The 15525-nt window shown below is 39.7% G+C and overlaps 1 protein-coding gene across 6 annotated transcripts in view; it reads left to right on the top strand.

Annotated features, from left to right (window-relative positions):
• Positions 1-15525, top strand: part of ripor1 (RHO family interacting cell polarization regulator 1) — a 303026-nt gene that overhangs the window by 267457 nt on the left and 20044 nt on the right. For all 6 annotated transcript variants that reach the window (XM_039763032.1, XM_039763030.1, XM_039763028.1 and 3 more), the window contains 3 exons: positions 4357-4515; positions 4599-4795; positions 4993-5076. In XM_039763032.1, coding sequence (XP_039618966.1) covers positions 4357-4515; positions 4599-4795; positions 4993-5076 — 440 coding nt within the window. The remainder of the gene's footprint in view (positions 1-4356; positions 4516-4598; positions 4796-4992; positions 5077-15525) is intronic.

Here is a 15525-nt window from a genome sequence, read left to right on the forward strand (position 1 = left end):
TCACTTCTTGGTTTCCATCAAAAATGCCGGCAGTCTCAAATTCTCGCCGATAAACATGATAAATATACCTGAAGAGACACTTTTAAGGAAATTTAGAAAATTTTAGAAAATTTTGCTTGGAGCAGGGGGTCAGCTTAAATACCGGTCATCGGCAAATACATGTAATTTAGTAGGTAGAGAAGGGGGTCGGCTTATATTCCAGGATCTACAGTAATTATACTTCAGTATACCATAAAAAAAAAAACCCTGAAGCAGCAAACTTTGTGAAAACCAATACTTGTCATTCTCAAAACTTTTGACCACGGCTGTAGAGCACATAGAGCTTTGCATTACACATCATATGCATGTATATCATTATCATCACAGCAGACACTCCTTTTATTTTCCCAAAGGCATAACAGTACTCAACCCTGCTATCATGAGTGGCAGAGCTGTACAGATTCTTTACATACATAAACAAAATGAAAATACATGTAAATGTGAAAGTAAGGAAGCAAATACCTTAGCAAATATTTAAAGATAGATAAACTTATCATAGCATCTGCATTTGACATTATAGTTATTACCACATAAATAATGTTGGCAAGGAAAATATATCAGTTGCCTGAAAAAAGCATTTCCGGGTTTGCAGCTGTTGTAAAGGTTTTCGTGAGTGAATTTGTATCAAAAAACATAAAAGTAACTAACAAATTGCTATGAAGAAAGATAGAGGTAAAACAAAGAGCTGACACTGACATTCGATTTAAGCTACCTTATGAGATGCTGGCACCACCTTAGGGTGTTTCCCAGTGGATTACTTGCATTTGTTTGGCTAAGAGCCAAAGCATTTGATCTCTTGATTGGCTAAAAAAGTCAGTAAGATGAAAACAGGATTCAGAATGGCTAATAATAATATCATTTAACATGCAAAGATTTCTTCTGGAAATGAGAATGACACTAACAAAATGCCACTGTCGCACAGCTGCTAACCACAGATTTAAATGACATATAGTGTTAAAAAGCTCAGAATGTCTGGTTATATAGGAAGTTTAATTTGTCTTTACATATCAAAATAGGTGATAAATGTAATGATAGGCAAATAGGAACAATTACAGCAATAGTGATCCCCCTGAGACACAGAGCTCACAGGCAGATTTGTCATTTTTTTATGAAAACTTGAGTGTCTTCATACGTTCAACTAAAATAAATAAACCCAGAATAAATGTCTGGATTTATAAAGCAATCCATAGGATAGAGACTGTACTTTATAACACAGATTTTTCCACGGTGACACGACACATACACAAGTGTGGCATGTACACTGTGTGCACAATTATTAGGCAAGTGAGTATTTTGACCATATCGTCATTTTTAATGCGTATATTCCAACTCCAAGCTGTATTAACTTGAATGCTTATTGGATTTAAGCACGTCAGGTGATGTGTATTTGTGTAATGAGGGAGGGTGTGGCCTAAGGAGATCAACACCCTATATCAAGGTGTGCAGAATTATTAGGCAGCTAGTTTTCCTCAGGCAAAATGGGCCAAAAAAGAGATTTAACTGACTCTGAAAAGTCAAAAATTGTAAAAAGTCTTTCAGAGGGATGCAGCACTTTTGGAATTGCTAAGATATTGGTGTGTGATCACAGAACCATCAAACATTTTGTTGCAAATAGTCAACAGGGTCGCAAGAAACGTGTTGAGAACAAAAGACGCAAATTAGCTGCCAAAGATTTGAGAAGAATCAAACGTGAAGCTACCAGGAACCCATTATCCTCCAGTACTTTCATATTCCAGAGCTGCAACCTACCTGGAGTGCCCAGAAGTACAAGGTGTTCAGTGCTCAAAGACATGGCCAAGGTAAGGAGGGCTGAAACCCAACCACCACTGAACAAGAAACATAAGTTGAAACGTCAAAACTGGGCCAAGAAATATCTGAAGACAGATTTTTTCAAAGGTTTTATGGACCGATGAGATGAGAGTGACTCTTGATGGACCAGATGGATGGACCTGTGGATCAGTAATGGGCACAGAGCTCCACTCCAACGTGGAGGTGGGGTACTGGTATGAGCTGGTATTTTTAAAGATGAGCTAGTTGGACCTTTTGCATTGAAGATGAACTCAAAATCAACTCCCAAACCTACTGCCAGTTTTTCGAAGACACTTTCTTCAAACAGTGATACAGGAAAAAGACCATGATTTTTATGCAGGCCAATGCTCCATCACTTGCATCGAAGTTCTCCACTGCATGGCCAGCCAGTAAAGGCCTTAAAGATGAAGGAATAATGACATGGCCCCCCTTCCTCATCTGACCTAAACCCTATCGAGAACTTGTGGGCACTTCTTAAATGCTAGATTTACGGGGGAGAAAAACACTACACCTCTCTGAAGAGTGTCTGGGAGGCTGTAGTCACTGCTCCACAAAATGCTGATCGTCAACAGATCAAGAAACTGACAGACTCTATGAATGGAAAGGCTTATGACTGTTATTGGAAAGAAGGGTGGCTATATTGGTCATTGATTGATTGATTTATTTTTTTTGAAATGTCAGAGATGTTTATTTGTAAATTTTGAGGTGTTTGTTTATTATTCTCACTATAACAGATGAAAATAAACAAGTGAGATGGGAAAATTTTCATTTTTCCTTTAGTTGCATAATAAATCTGCACATTAATAGTTGCCTAATAATTGTGCGCACATATGTATTCCCCTGATGATGTTCACACTCACATTTCCGTTGTGAAACATTCAGGTTTCAGGTTTATTAACATTTTGGATTGACTGATAGCACTGTGTTTGTTCCATATTAAAATTAATCCTCAAAAATACAACTTGCCTAATAATTCTGCACTCTCTGTATATGGAAACAGGAGATTCAACACTTGTTTTGCAAGAAGTGTATTGATGCAACAAACCAATGTAAAATAAAATTAAAAGTGTTGGTGAAAGTGATGACTATGTCAATGCTAGCACATTTGAAAACATAGATTCTATTCTCAAAACATTATTAAAATCGTTTACATAAAGTAAAAACTTTATGAATAAAATGCTGTTTTAGGAATTGTGTAGGGTGGTAATGTTTATGATCACCTAGAACAGGGATGCCCAATACGTCAATCACAATTGACCGGATGATCGCAAAGGTAGTGCAAGTAGATCGCGTTGCATTCAAAAAAAAAATAATTTTTTTTAATGTTAGTCTATCGTATATCCTCCCTATGGCATTTGCCACTTGATTGACATACAGAGTGGCCAGTCTGAGATCTCTTTTCACACTGGTCATCCCGCACGCACAATCAAACGTGCGAGCTACTGCAAAACTCCGGCTATCTAAGTGATCTAATTAGCCTTCCAATTTATATCGACTAAAGAAGGGATTTAAAAAAAAATTTGTTGGTTATGGGCTGGATGTGGAATTGGAAGAGGATTTTTTTTTCTCACAATGTCACAATCGAAGTGTGTTTGTCTGACCTGTCAATCTATCATTGCTATTCCAAAGAAGAAAAATGTGGAAAGGCACTTTCGAACAGTTCATAAAAACTACAAAACTGACTTCCTTCCGAAAAGCGATCTGAAAAAGAGGAAGGAGAGGGAACTAAAATCGCAGTTAATTGGACATCTGTCATTTTTCACTCGGCTGAATTCAAAAACAAAGGCAGACACACCGAAGCATCGTTCTGGGTGAGTCACTCGATCATTAAGCATAAGAAGTCCTTCCAAGATGGAGACATGATAAAAGATGCCTTTGTTGAGGCAGATGGCTAGGGAGAAAGAGAGATTTCAAGACCCCTGGCCGGAGAAAATGGAGTTTCTCCTTGTCATCAAACATGCAGAATACAAGCAACGTAATAACAATCAATGGCTGCTAGACTTGGTATTTTTTTCCAGATGTGACCAACATGTTGAATGAGCTTAATTTACAGCTGCAAGGAAAAGAGAAAAACATGGTCAATATGATTAACTCAGTTAATGCTTTCAAACGAAAAATGCAACATCTGTCCTCAAAGCTACAGCGCCTTGATTTGGGGAACATCCAAAACCTCGCATCAGAGCTGGAGACGCAATGGAAGGCGTGTGACCTGGTCATTTTAAAAGTAGCTCGCAAGCTGAAACAGTGTGGGCACTCCTGACCTAGAAGGACACAAATAGAAAAGAGGTAGTTTTGGGGGGAATTTGATCTCTTGTAACACAGCATTAAAGTGTGGGATCTTAAGTGCCTGTTAACTTTATGTATGACTTACAAACTATACAAATATATTGCATGTATATCAGTTTTTTATGTTGTCTTAAAGATGTCTCTTATATAAAGAATAGTCATCATAATAAGATTATCCTTCTTAGCTCCTACTAAACACGGATTTTCTGGCTGCTTTTATAGTGTGCATTAGATTGGCTGAGCGGGTACTAGAGAAGAAGTTACCTAAACGGCCTCGTCCTGACATCAAAGAATCTATTACCATTTTCCAGTACTGGAGCCACTTGGAATCGGAGGACATCTTTGTGTTGGAAAATTACATGGCTGAGCTGGCAGAAGAGGGTAAGAAACTACGTTAAGTGCTATGATTTGTTGTGCAAGACATTGCAATGCCAGATGTAACCACCTTTCATGTTGCTTTACAGTGTCACTGATCCAGAACTTGCAGTCAGAGGACCAAGACATAGTACTGAAGGCATTGAAGCGCACCCCCCAAACACGTCTCCAGAAGGACACTATCCGAGCTGTCAGTCTGCTCCTGCTTGATGACCGGACTAAGGTGACCAGTGGTGCCACAGCATTGCTCAAGAGCCTGGCTGAAAATCCTCGATTACGAGAAAAGGTGAAGTAGTCATTGGTGTTATTTCTTGTGAGTTTTTTTTTTTTTCTTATAAGGAGGAAGCCGGTCTTTTTTGCTGAATCTAGGTTTAGTGTCATTGGTAAAGCTCTTTCATGGCATAAGATTTTGATCTCAAGAATAGGGAGGGAGTTCAGTTTCAACCTGACACAATTTTTTACTTGGTTACTCTGCATTTGTAGGCACTGGTGTCCTGTTTGGAGCTTCTTGAGGATGAGAGTGTGGAGGCCCGAGTAGCTGGCTGCAAAGCACTTGCATGTCTTAAGGTGAGCCCTACTACTTCTACGTTTTCTCATTAAATTAAATTTACTGTACTTTAATGTGAAGACTTCAGTTGTATTCTCCTTTTGGAACAATTGATCTACTTGATGGACTCCGCAGATAGCAAGGATTTACTGTATTCTAAACTATGGCTCAATATTTTGGGAACTACATAAACATTTATACCATGTGTGCTTTTTAAGATTTTTTTTATAATTATTATTACTTTGATTACAGTGCATCTGTTAAGTATCAAGTGTGTATTATTTGGGGACAGGTGTTTAAAATAAGCTGGTAAAAACTTAAGGCTTTAAGTGAATGTTGCATGAAAATACAGCCCTTCACAAAAATGTGATATTTGAAATTGTTGATATTGGGTTGAATTCATCTGACCCTTGACTTTAACAAGGGCCTCATTCCCTGAACTAGCCACACAGTCCCACAGCATGATGGAACCTCCACCAAATTTGATAGTAGGTTTCAGGTATTTTTCTTGGACTGCGGTGGTCTTCTAACACCACGCAAAGCACTTTTTATTATGACCAAATAACTCAATTTTTGTCTCATCAGTCCAAAGCACTTTGTTCCAAAATGAATCTGACTTGTCTAAATGAGCATTTGCATACAACAAGCAACTCTGTTTGTGGTGTGAGTGCAGAAAGGGCTTCTTTCTCATCAGCCTGCCATACAAATGTTCTTTGTGCAAATTGCGCTGAATTGTAGAACGATGTACAGATACACCATCTGCAGCAAGATGTCCTTGTGGGTCTTTGGAGGTGATATGTGGGTTGTCTGTAACCATTCTCATAATCTTGCGCATATTCCGCTCCTTTATTTTTCTTGGCCTGCCAGACCTGGGTTTAACAGCAACTGTGTCTGTGGCCTTCCATTTCCTGATTACATTCCTTACAGTTGAAACTGACAGTTTAAACCTCTGAGATAGCTTTTTGTATCCTTTCCCCTAAACCATGATACTGAACAATCATTGTTTTCAGATCTTTTGAGAGTTGCTTTGAAGATCCCATGCTGTCACTCTTCAGAGGCGAGTCAAAGGGAAGCACAACTTGCAATTGACCACCTTAAATACCTTTTCTCATTATTGGACACACCTATCTATGAAGGTCAAGGCTTAACAAGCTAATCAACCAATCTGGTGTTGCAAGTAATCAGTATTGAGTAGTTAAGTTTTTGCACAGCCAGTTTTTTGACATTTTGATTGAATTTCATACAACTAAATACTGCTTCACTAAAAATCTTTTTTTGGAAAACACCCCAGTATTCAGCAGTTCCAAGGAAATGAAAGACAAACCACTGTTATCTTTCTGGTTGAAAGTAGAGTAAATTATTATGCAGGCTGAGAGGGGTTCCCAAACTTTTTCATATGAATGTATATTTGTTTTATTACGGCCAATTATCATTTTCATTGTATTTTGTTCAGTAAACCATGTAATGTAGTAAACTTCCACTAACATATCCAAACCTGTGTACAGTTCTGATTGATTGTGACACAAAACTAAACTCCATAGTAGCTCTTTAACCAAGTGACCCGACATTTGCGCGATAGACATATGAGCGCCAACAAAATAGCGGCCATTAAAACGCGGCGTCAAAATCGCGCCGACAAAATCGTGAAAGTTTCATTAAATATGAATTACTAGTTTATAGGATATATAATGTTTATTTTAGAAGTCAATATTATGAGACACGGCATGCAGATAGTCCTTAAGATCACGCCCTGCATATGTAGGAAGAATTGCAGCAAGACGTCTTGATAGTTGAGCATATTTAGACTTGCTGGCTGCCTGACTGCTGGTAATTCTGCTTTGTATATGACGCGTTATGCCAACCCTTGACTGAGTTATTTGTTTGCGACATGCATTCAGCAGTTATAACAGGTATAACCTAGCACATAATGTGTACATAATGCGCACGTACACGTCCCACTCTCTTGGCCTCTCTCGCGATTTTGTTGTGGCGATTTTGGCGGCGCACATATGTCGAAAACTAGTTAGCGAGTTTGTCGCCGCTCATTTGTCCGTCGTGGTTTTGTCGGCGCTCATATATCTATCGCGCTTTTGTCAGTGAACCCTTTAACCATACCATAATTACTAAAACCAATAGATATAAAAATAAAATAGAAATGTCTTTGTCAAGTAAAAACTAAATTAAAACTAAAAATACACGATGAAGTAAAACTAAACTGAATTTCCAAGTAAGGTCAGAAAAAATATAGAAATTAAAACTAATATAAAAAGGCAAAACTATAATAACCTTGGTCATAACAAATAATAACTTTTTATTACCCTTTCCATCTCCAATGCACAAGCAACCTGAATGGCATCCGTCTGTCTCTCTGCCCCTCTCTCTCTCTCAGATCTGGTCTGCCATCGTTGCAGTATTTTTGGTTTTGGTAAACATGTTTGGTCCATCATAATTTTTAAAATAGTTTTAAATAATGCTTAGTAAAATTTAGTATTTAAAAATTTAGGACCAAAAATGGATACCTCAAAAAGTCTTCAGTTCCTACAGTCCTGAATGTGATATACCAAGAAAAAAGATTGAGAACTCCTGGCCTAGTCATATCACACGTGTATCAGCAGTCTTCTATAGTTAAGCCTTTGCATTGATTAATAGGTCTACTATAATGCAAAATTATGCTGTGTGTTGCATTGGTAGCAGTAAGTAAGATCCAAGATCAGGCTCTAATTCACAGAATTAGGTTTATGGTAGTGTGGTGCTCTGACAAGAATACAATAATTTGAAAGCCTTGTCTTAAGAATTTTGAGAATCGCTTGATTAGACAAGTACATTCATGAAGGTATGTATGGAAAATATTACTTGCTGCAAAAGAGAAATGAAATATATTTCATACCTTTATTCTGTTTATCTGGAACTGCATTTGATGAAGCAGATAATGCTTCTTTTAGACTCTGAAGCTAATAGATAAATGTACTTTATTTGTCTCCAAGGGGACATTAGAACTTTACTGAAGCTTGAGAAAGAGCAATATCCTTATTTTACTTGTGTCCTTCTGTGTTCATTATAAACAACGGTTGCCACAACTACTATATCCCTCCACAACAATAGTGAGGAATCCGTGTTCATGGCAGAGTTTTGGTATTAGGCTTATCTTCAAGTCTTCAATTCTTCAATATGACCAATTATCAACTGTGGTATTTGACTGTTCGGTGCATACTTTGTTACTCACCAAAACTGAATTATGACACTACCTTTTCCCTTCACTTCAACGTAAGCCTCCTGATAAAATGAAAAGGCACATACATCCTAGCTGCAACCAACAGAAATGGTGCAACTGGCCTACATAATCACACCAATGCACAGAAGTAGAAACATCTACATCGTGCCAGGCCAACCAACACAGGCAAGATACCTTAGAACAACAAAGACAACTTATGACAAACCACAGAAAGACATTATCTGAAGATCAGCGGCAGCAAGTCTTACACCTAGACAGTGAACAAAAAACGAATTACACACACAACCTTTCTGAAGAGCAGCGGCAAACTGCCAGACAATAAGAAACATTACGATGGAAAAACTACAGGGAATTCCATTAACACTGACAACTCAAAATAAGATATTCCCTTTATATTACAGCGTAGGCAATTCCTCATTCATTTAACATTTTGTATGATTATCACCAAGTCACAACGACAAATGTTTAATAATGTCCAGACCCTGTTTTTACCAATGGCCAGTTGTACACTACATTTTCCAGAGTTACATCAAAACCTGGGTTAAACGTACAGATACTTGTGAGTTACACAAAGGGGAATATTTTCGCAATAAATTGTGTTTTCCAACAATTACTATAGACTAGCAAAATACCTGCGCTTCGCAGTGGAGAAGTAGCGTGTTAAAGAAGTTATGAAAAAGAAAAGGAAACATTTTAAAAATAGCGTAACACGATTGTCAATGTAATTGTTTTGTCACTGTTATGAGTATTGCTGTCATCAAAGATTTGATTATCATTATTTCTTTCAATCAGGTTCGTATTTGGAGGACGTGTTGTGTTCAAGTTACATTCCGTGTTTGTCAACTGTTGTAAAGATAATAGGTTTCGTTCATCAGAGTGTTCACTACCCAAATCACTATGCGAGTATTTAGCGGCAGCATCTCTATTAAGTTGTGGATTTGCCTGCGAGTATTTAGCGACAGTGTGTCTATTAACTTGTGAATTTTTCTGCGAGTATTTGGCGGCAGCGTCACAAAGTTGTTTTCGTCTAGCTGCATCAGAAAATGTACCACGACGTCTGACACGCCTCCTTTTTACTGTTTTCTCACAGCTTGGATTGCTGCAGTCATAATCGGTTTAAGTCTACATATATATATCTACATACATATCTAAATATACATATATCTACACATAAACATATATATATATACAGTACAGGCCAAAAGTTTGGACACACCTCCTCATTCAATGTGTTTTCTTTATTTTCATGACCATTTACATTGGTAGATTCTCACTGAAGGCATCAAAACTATGAATGAACACATGTGGAGTTATGTACTTAACAAAAAAAGGTGAAATAACTGAAAACATGTTTTATATTCTAGTTTCTTCAAAATACCCACCCTTTGCTCTGATTACTGCTTTGCACACTCTCGATGAGCTTCAACCTGAAATGGTCGGTCCTCCACTCCTGTGCGTGTCTTCTGCGACCTCATAATTGTATACGTGCAAAAGAAAGTGCTAAGCGCCTTAATATTAGTTTGCTGCAGTCTAGAAATGGGATTCCGTGTTTGCAGTTGTCTGGGCTATAGCTCAGGGGAAGGAGGAAAAAATAAAAGTGCTTACTTTCACTTAAGGCAGAAGCGCAGTCAGCGTCTCAAAGGCCGCCACAGTTACACACGCGCGCGCGCCGGCTGCTCGACTTTTATAGTATTTTTGCAGGGCAGGAGACGCTACTTTTTGCAGACACGTTCATGTGATCAAAAGTCTATGCACTCTTTGGAGGTCTTGCTTTTTCTCTTCGTACTCCGTTCCCAGTCAGCCTGCCAAATTTCAGCCTTCTACCTACACGGGAAGTTGGAGAATTAGTGATGAGTGAGTCAGTCAGTCAGAGAGGGCTTTGCCTTTTATTAGTATAGATAGATAGATATTTTATTAATCCATCCATCCATTTTCTAACCCGCTGAATCCGAACACAGGGTCTGCTGGAGCCAATCCCAGCCAACACAGGGCACGGCAGGAACCAATCCTGGGCAGGGTGCCAACCCACCACAGGACACACACAAACTAGGGCCAATTTTTAGAATCGCCAATCCACCTAACCTGCATGTCTTTGGATTGTGGGAGGAAACCCGCGCAGACACGGGGAGAACATGCAAACTCCACGCAGGGAAGACCCGGGAAGCGAACCCGGGTCTCCTAACTGCAAGGCAGCAGCGCTACCACTGCGCCACCGTGCCGCCCTGTTTTATTAATCCCAAGGGGAAATTCACATACTCCAGCAGCAGCATACTGATCAAAAAAACAATATTAAAGATTGATAAAAATGCAGGTATAACAGACAATAACTTTGTATAATGTTAACGTTTAAGGTGGAATTGAAGAGTCGCATAGTGTGGGGGAGGAACGATCTCCTCAGTTTGTCAGTGGAGCAGGACAGTGACAACAGTCTGTCGGTGAAGCTGCTCCTCTGTCTGGAGATGACACTGTTAAGTGGATGCAGTGGATTCTCCATGATTGACAGGAGCCTGCTCAGCGCCCGTCGCTCTGTCACAGATGTCAAACTGTCCAGCTCTGTGCCTACAATAGAGCCTGCCTTCCTCACCAGTTTGTGCAGGCATGAGGCGTCCCTCTTTATGCTGCATCCCCAGCACACCACCACGTAGAAGAGGGCACTCGCCACAACCGTCTGATAGAACATCTGCAGCATCTTATTGCAGATGTTGAAGGATGCCAGCCTTCTAAGGAAGTATAGTTGGCTCTGTCCTCTCTTGCACAGAGCATCAGTATTGGCAGTCCAGTCGAATTTATCATCCAGCTGCACTCCCAGGTATTTATAGGTCTGCAAATAGTCACCTCTCATGATCACAGGGTTCATGAGGAGCACGGGGCCTCCTAAAAGGCCATCATCAGCTTCTTGGTTTTGCTGGTGTTCAGTTGTAGGTGGTTTGAGTCGCCCCATTTAACAAAGTCCTTGATTAGGTTCCTATACTCCTCCTCCTCCTGCCCACTCCTGATGCAGCCCATGTCGTCAGCGAACTTTTGCACATGGCAGGACTCCAAGTTGTATTGGAAGTCCGATGTATATAGGCTAAACGGGACCAGAGAAAGTACAGTCCCCTGCAGCGCTCCTGTGTTGCTGACCACAATATCAGACCTGCAGTTCCTGAGACGCACATACTGAGGTCTGTCTGTAAGATCGTCCATGATCCATGCCACCAGGTATGAATCTACTCCAATCTCTGTCAGCTTGTCCCTGAGGAGCAGAGGTTGAATGGTGTTGAAGGTGCTAGAGAAGTCCAGAAACATAATTCTTACAGCACCACTGCCTCTGTCCAAGTGGGAGAGGGATCGGTGTAGCATATATAGATGATGGCATCCTCTACCCCCACCTTCTCCTGGTATGCAAACTGCAGAGGGTCGAGGGCGTGGCGGACATGTGGCCACAGGTGGTGAAGCAGCAGCTGACCCTTGGTCTTCATCACATGTGACATCAGAGCGACAGGCCGGAAGTCATTCACCTCACTAGGACGTGATACCTTTGGGACTGGGGTGATGCAAGATGTTTTCCAAACCCTTGGGACTCTCCCCTGTCCAGGCTCAGGTTGAAGATGCACTGTAGAGGACTCCCCAGCTTCAACACACAGGCCTTCAGCAGTCATGGTGATACTCCATCTGGACCCACTGCTTTGCTGGCACTAAGTCTCCTCAGCTCTCTGCTTACCTGGGCTGCTGTAATTGTGGGTGGGGGGAAACTCTCTCCTATGCTGGTATCAGCAAAAGGATGGGTGGAGGGTGCAGTACTCCGAGGTGAGAGTGGGTTAGGGTGGTCAAACCTGTTAAAGAATTTGTTCATTTGGTTTGCTCTCTCCATGTCTCTCTCGATGGTGGTTCCCCGCTTCGAGCTGCAGCCAGTGATGATCTTCATCCCATCCCACACTTACTTCATGCTATTATTCTGCAACTTTTGCTCCATCTTTATCCTGTATTGCTCCTTCGCCGCCTGAGCTGGAATCGGAGTTCCTTCTGCACGTGCTTGAGCTCATGCTGATCACCGCCTTTAAAAGCACTTTTCTTCTGGTTCAAAAGGCCCTTGATATCACTTGGAATCCATGGCTTGTTGTTAGCATAGCAGCGTTCTGTTCTTACTGAAACTACAATGTCCATACAGAAGTTGATGTGGTCAGTAGTGCAGTCAACAGCCTCCTCAGTGTTCTCACTATATAATCCCTGCAGGATACCCCAGTCCGTAGTTCCAAAGCAGTCTCTCAGAGCCTGCTCTGCCTCTGGGGACCACTTCCTGAATGAGTGTGTGGTTGTAGGTAACTTCCTCACTCTTGGTTATGATCTCGTTTCACCAGCGCAGGCAGCGGGGTGACGCTGTATGTGTCTTTAACGTTTGCATACAGTAGGTCAATAGTCCTATTTCCCCTGGTGTTACAATCCACATACTGGGAGAAGGCAGGTAATGTTTTGTCCAGTGTCACACGGTTTAAATCTCCAGCGATTAGCACAAGCGCCTTGGGCTGCTGTGTTTGTAATTTAGCAACAACAGAATGGATGATGTCACCCGCTATCTCCACGTCCTCCCGAGGAGGGTTGTAAAAAATAACAATGACATGTCCAAACTCTCTGGGCAAGTAATAGAGATGCAGACTTTTGGCCAACAGTTCAATGTCCCTGCAGCAAGTGGAGATTTTAACATTTACATGTCCAGGGTTGCACCACCTTGTATTCGCCTATAGAGCTAGTTCTCCTCCTTTTTGCTTCCCACAGGTATTTGCGTCTCTGTCCACTCTAACTGTGCTAAACCCGAGTAGCTCCATGCTAGCATCTGGGATGCTAGTTGTTAGCCACGTTTCACAAAAACACAACAAACTGCATTCTAAGTAGGTCCTGACATTTTCACCAGCGCAGCCAGTTTGTCAATCTTATTTGGTAGTGAGTTCACATTTCCCAGGATCACAGAAGGCACCGAAGGCTTGTAACGCCACTTTCTCATTAGTCGCTTAGCTTTTAGCGCCGGCTCTGCTACAACGATACCGCCTTCTTACCTCGTCAGGTAAATAGAGAACCACACCAGCATGGGCCTTTGTTCTCAGCGCTTGAAGTTGACTACCTGAATAGACGAGTCTTTGTGTGTAAAAATCCATGTCTAAGTAGTAAAAAGTGTCAAGGGAACAAGTCCACATAAAGTGGTAGGAGTGATGGGTGAAATAGAGAAGAGGGTAGAAAGATAAAGTCGTACACAGAGCTGCTGGAAAAGCTGCCACTTACTGCGGCGCCTGATTCATATACAGTATGATGTCGGTATACTACATTACCTAACGGCCACAATTCACACCTACTGACTTGCATGTGCCGTACATTTTCTTTCTTATCCAATATATTCTGTTCACGTTGCACTTTGTATTGTAAATATTCATGCTGTTGTGACTATAATAACATCCCATACTAATTGTGTGACTATTCTAACATTGAGTCCTCTCACAAGTCACTACTTAAGAAAATAATATCCTTTCTTACTGTAACTTGTGATTTTTTATCTTCTCCCTCATCATCATTTCATTAATGCTTTTATTCTTGTGAAATTTTCGCAAGCATGATTTGCTAGTATATAATTAATAAATAGTAAAATAAACAACTCCCTAAATACACATAAGAACTTCTGGCTGTCAAACTGGAGAACTGCTGCAATGCACATTGATTGATTGAATAGTTTAAATAAACATATCATTGTAATAAATACATTTTCAAGTGTTTTTATCATTTATAAAATTAATTCAACCATGATGGAAAAAAACTATTGAGTCACGGGCCACGTTTTGTTTTTCTTCAGGAGCTCTGTTGTAACAATTTACAATTTATTTTTGTATAGCCCAAAATTGACACAAAGAATGTCAGCTTTGATTCTTTTGTAATCTGATGAACTTTGGACAGTCAGGATGGAAGAAAAGTGCCCACAGGAGTTTATAAACATTGCAGACAACTGTGATAAGTGAGTTCAGTTGGCATTCCTCTCAAGGATGAGAGCGAGCGAGAGAGAGAGAGAAAGGAAAATTTACAGCCTGTAATTATGGTCAGGCCCTTGACAACTGGAGATTAGTAAGGTACATACAAAATATGTTGTCTATTGAGGACAAAATCCTGTGCTAGAGAGAGTAAAACATATTACTGTTGGGAAAACAGTGATGTTTTTGGACACATCCTGCTTTGTTCCATTAAGTATATATACAATTTTACAGCCTATATTTGACTAATTGAAACCAGAAAAAGCAGTTAAATTTGCAAAAACCCAATAGACAGCCTTTATAAGAAGTAGTTTGCTTTTTTCTAAGCTGCAGTGGCACATCACTTAGTGATAATCGCTTACAAAGGCAGTGTTATACTAATTTACTAACACGTGTTTTTATTCTAGACTTTAAATATTTTCACCTAACAGTGCTTCCAGTTGACAGAGTAGCATCATTTAGAATAGCTGTTGTTTATATTAAAATGACAAACACTCCATAGAATAGAAATTCACACAAGAATGTGTGAAAAAATATTTCCAACCATAACTTTTTTACCATTAACAAATATATCTGAAATACGAAAGTCATGCTTTAAGAAACTCGAACTTTTGGAAACATGTATGTTAGATTTTTAAGTTTTTGGTTCATGTTGCTTCTGGTGCTCTGTTACTTGCAGTTGTAATTTATTGTGGAAGACGTTTTTCCCTTAATTTATAAATGCAAATTCAGTTAACATCAAAAATGAATGCATGCCATGAGTGTGCCATGCCATCTAACTAAGTAATAATGTATGCTACCTATGAATTTACAGATCATTGTGAACCAGACATCAATTATCTTGTATTTGTTAGTTTTTATAATGCTATAAAAATGTCTTCCAGACTTACAAGCTCCAGTGTCTCCCAGGTGTCCTACTCAAATTCATCTCTCACTAAAATTGAAGGACCATACAAGAGAGTATTTTAAATTACCATCTGGGCTAAGAATGAGGATGGACATAACAAAATGTGATTATTGTCAAAATTATAAGCTCCACCAATAACCAGTGATTACATACTTGGAACACATTTAGGGTTGAATATCATAAAACTCTAAAAAGAAATTTCTGGTTACACAGGCGTTTTCCCTTATTTGAAACAACAATATGAAGTTCATATGGCTGGGGAAATATAAATGACTTAAAAAAAATGGTAAAATACATAAAACTACTTTTTTTTGTTTACTATTTAATTCCAAATTACCAG

The sequence above is a fragment of the Polypterus senegalus genome, chromosome 9 (genome assembly GCF_016835505.1).
Source record: "Polypterus senegalus isolate Bchr_013 chromosome 9, ASM1683550v1, whole genome shotgun sequence".
In the NCBI taxonomy this organism is placed as follows: Eukaryota; Metazoa; Chordata; class Cladistia; order Polypteriformes; family Polypteridae; genus Polypterus; species Polypterus senegalus.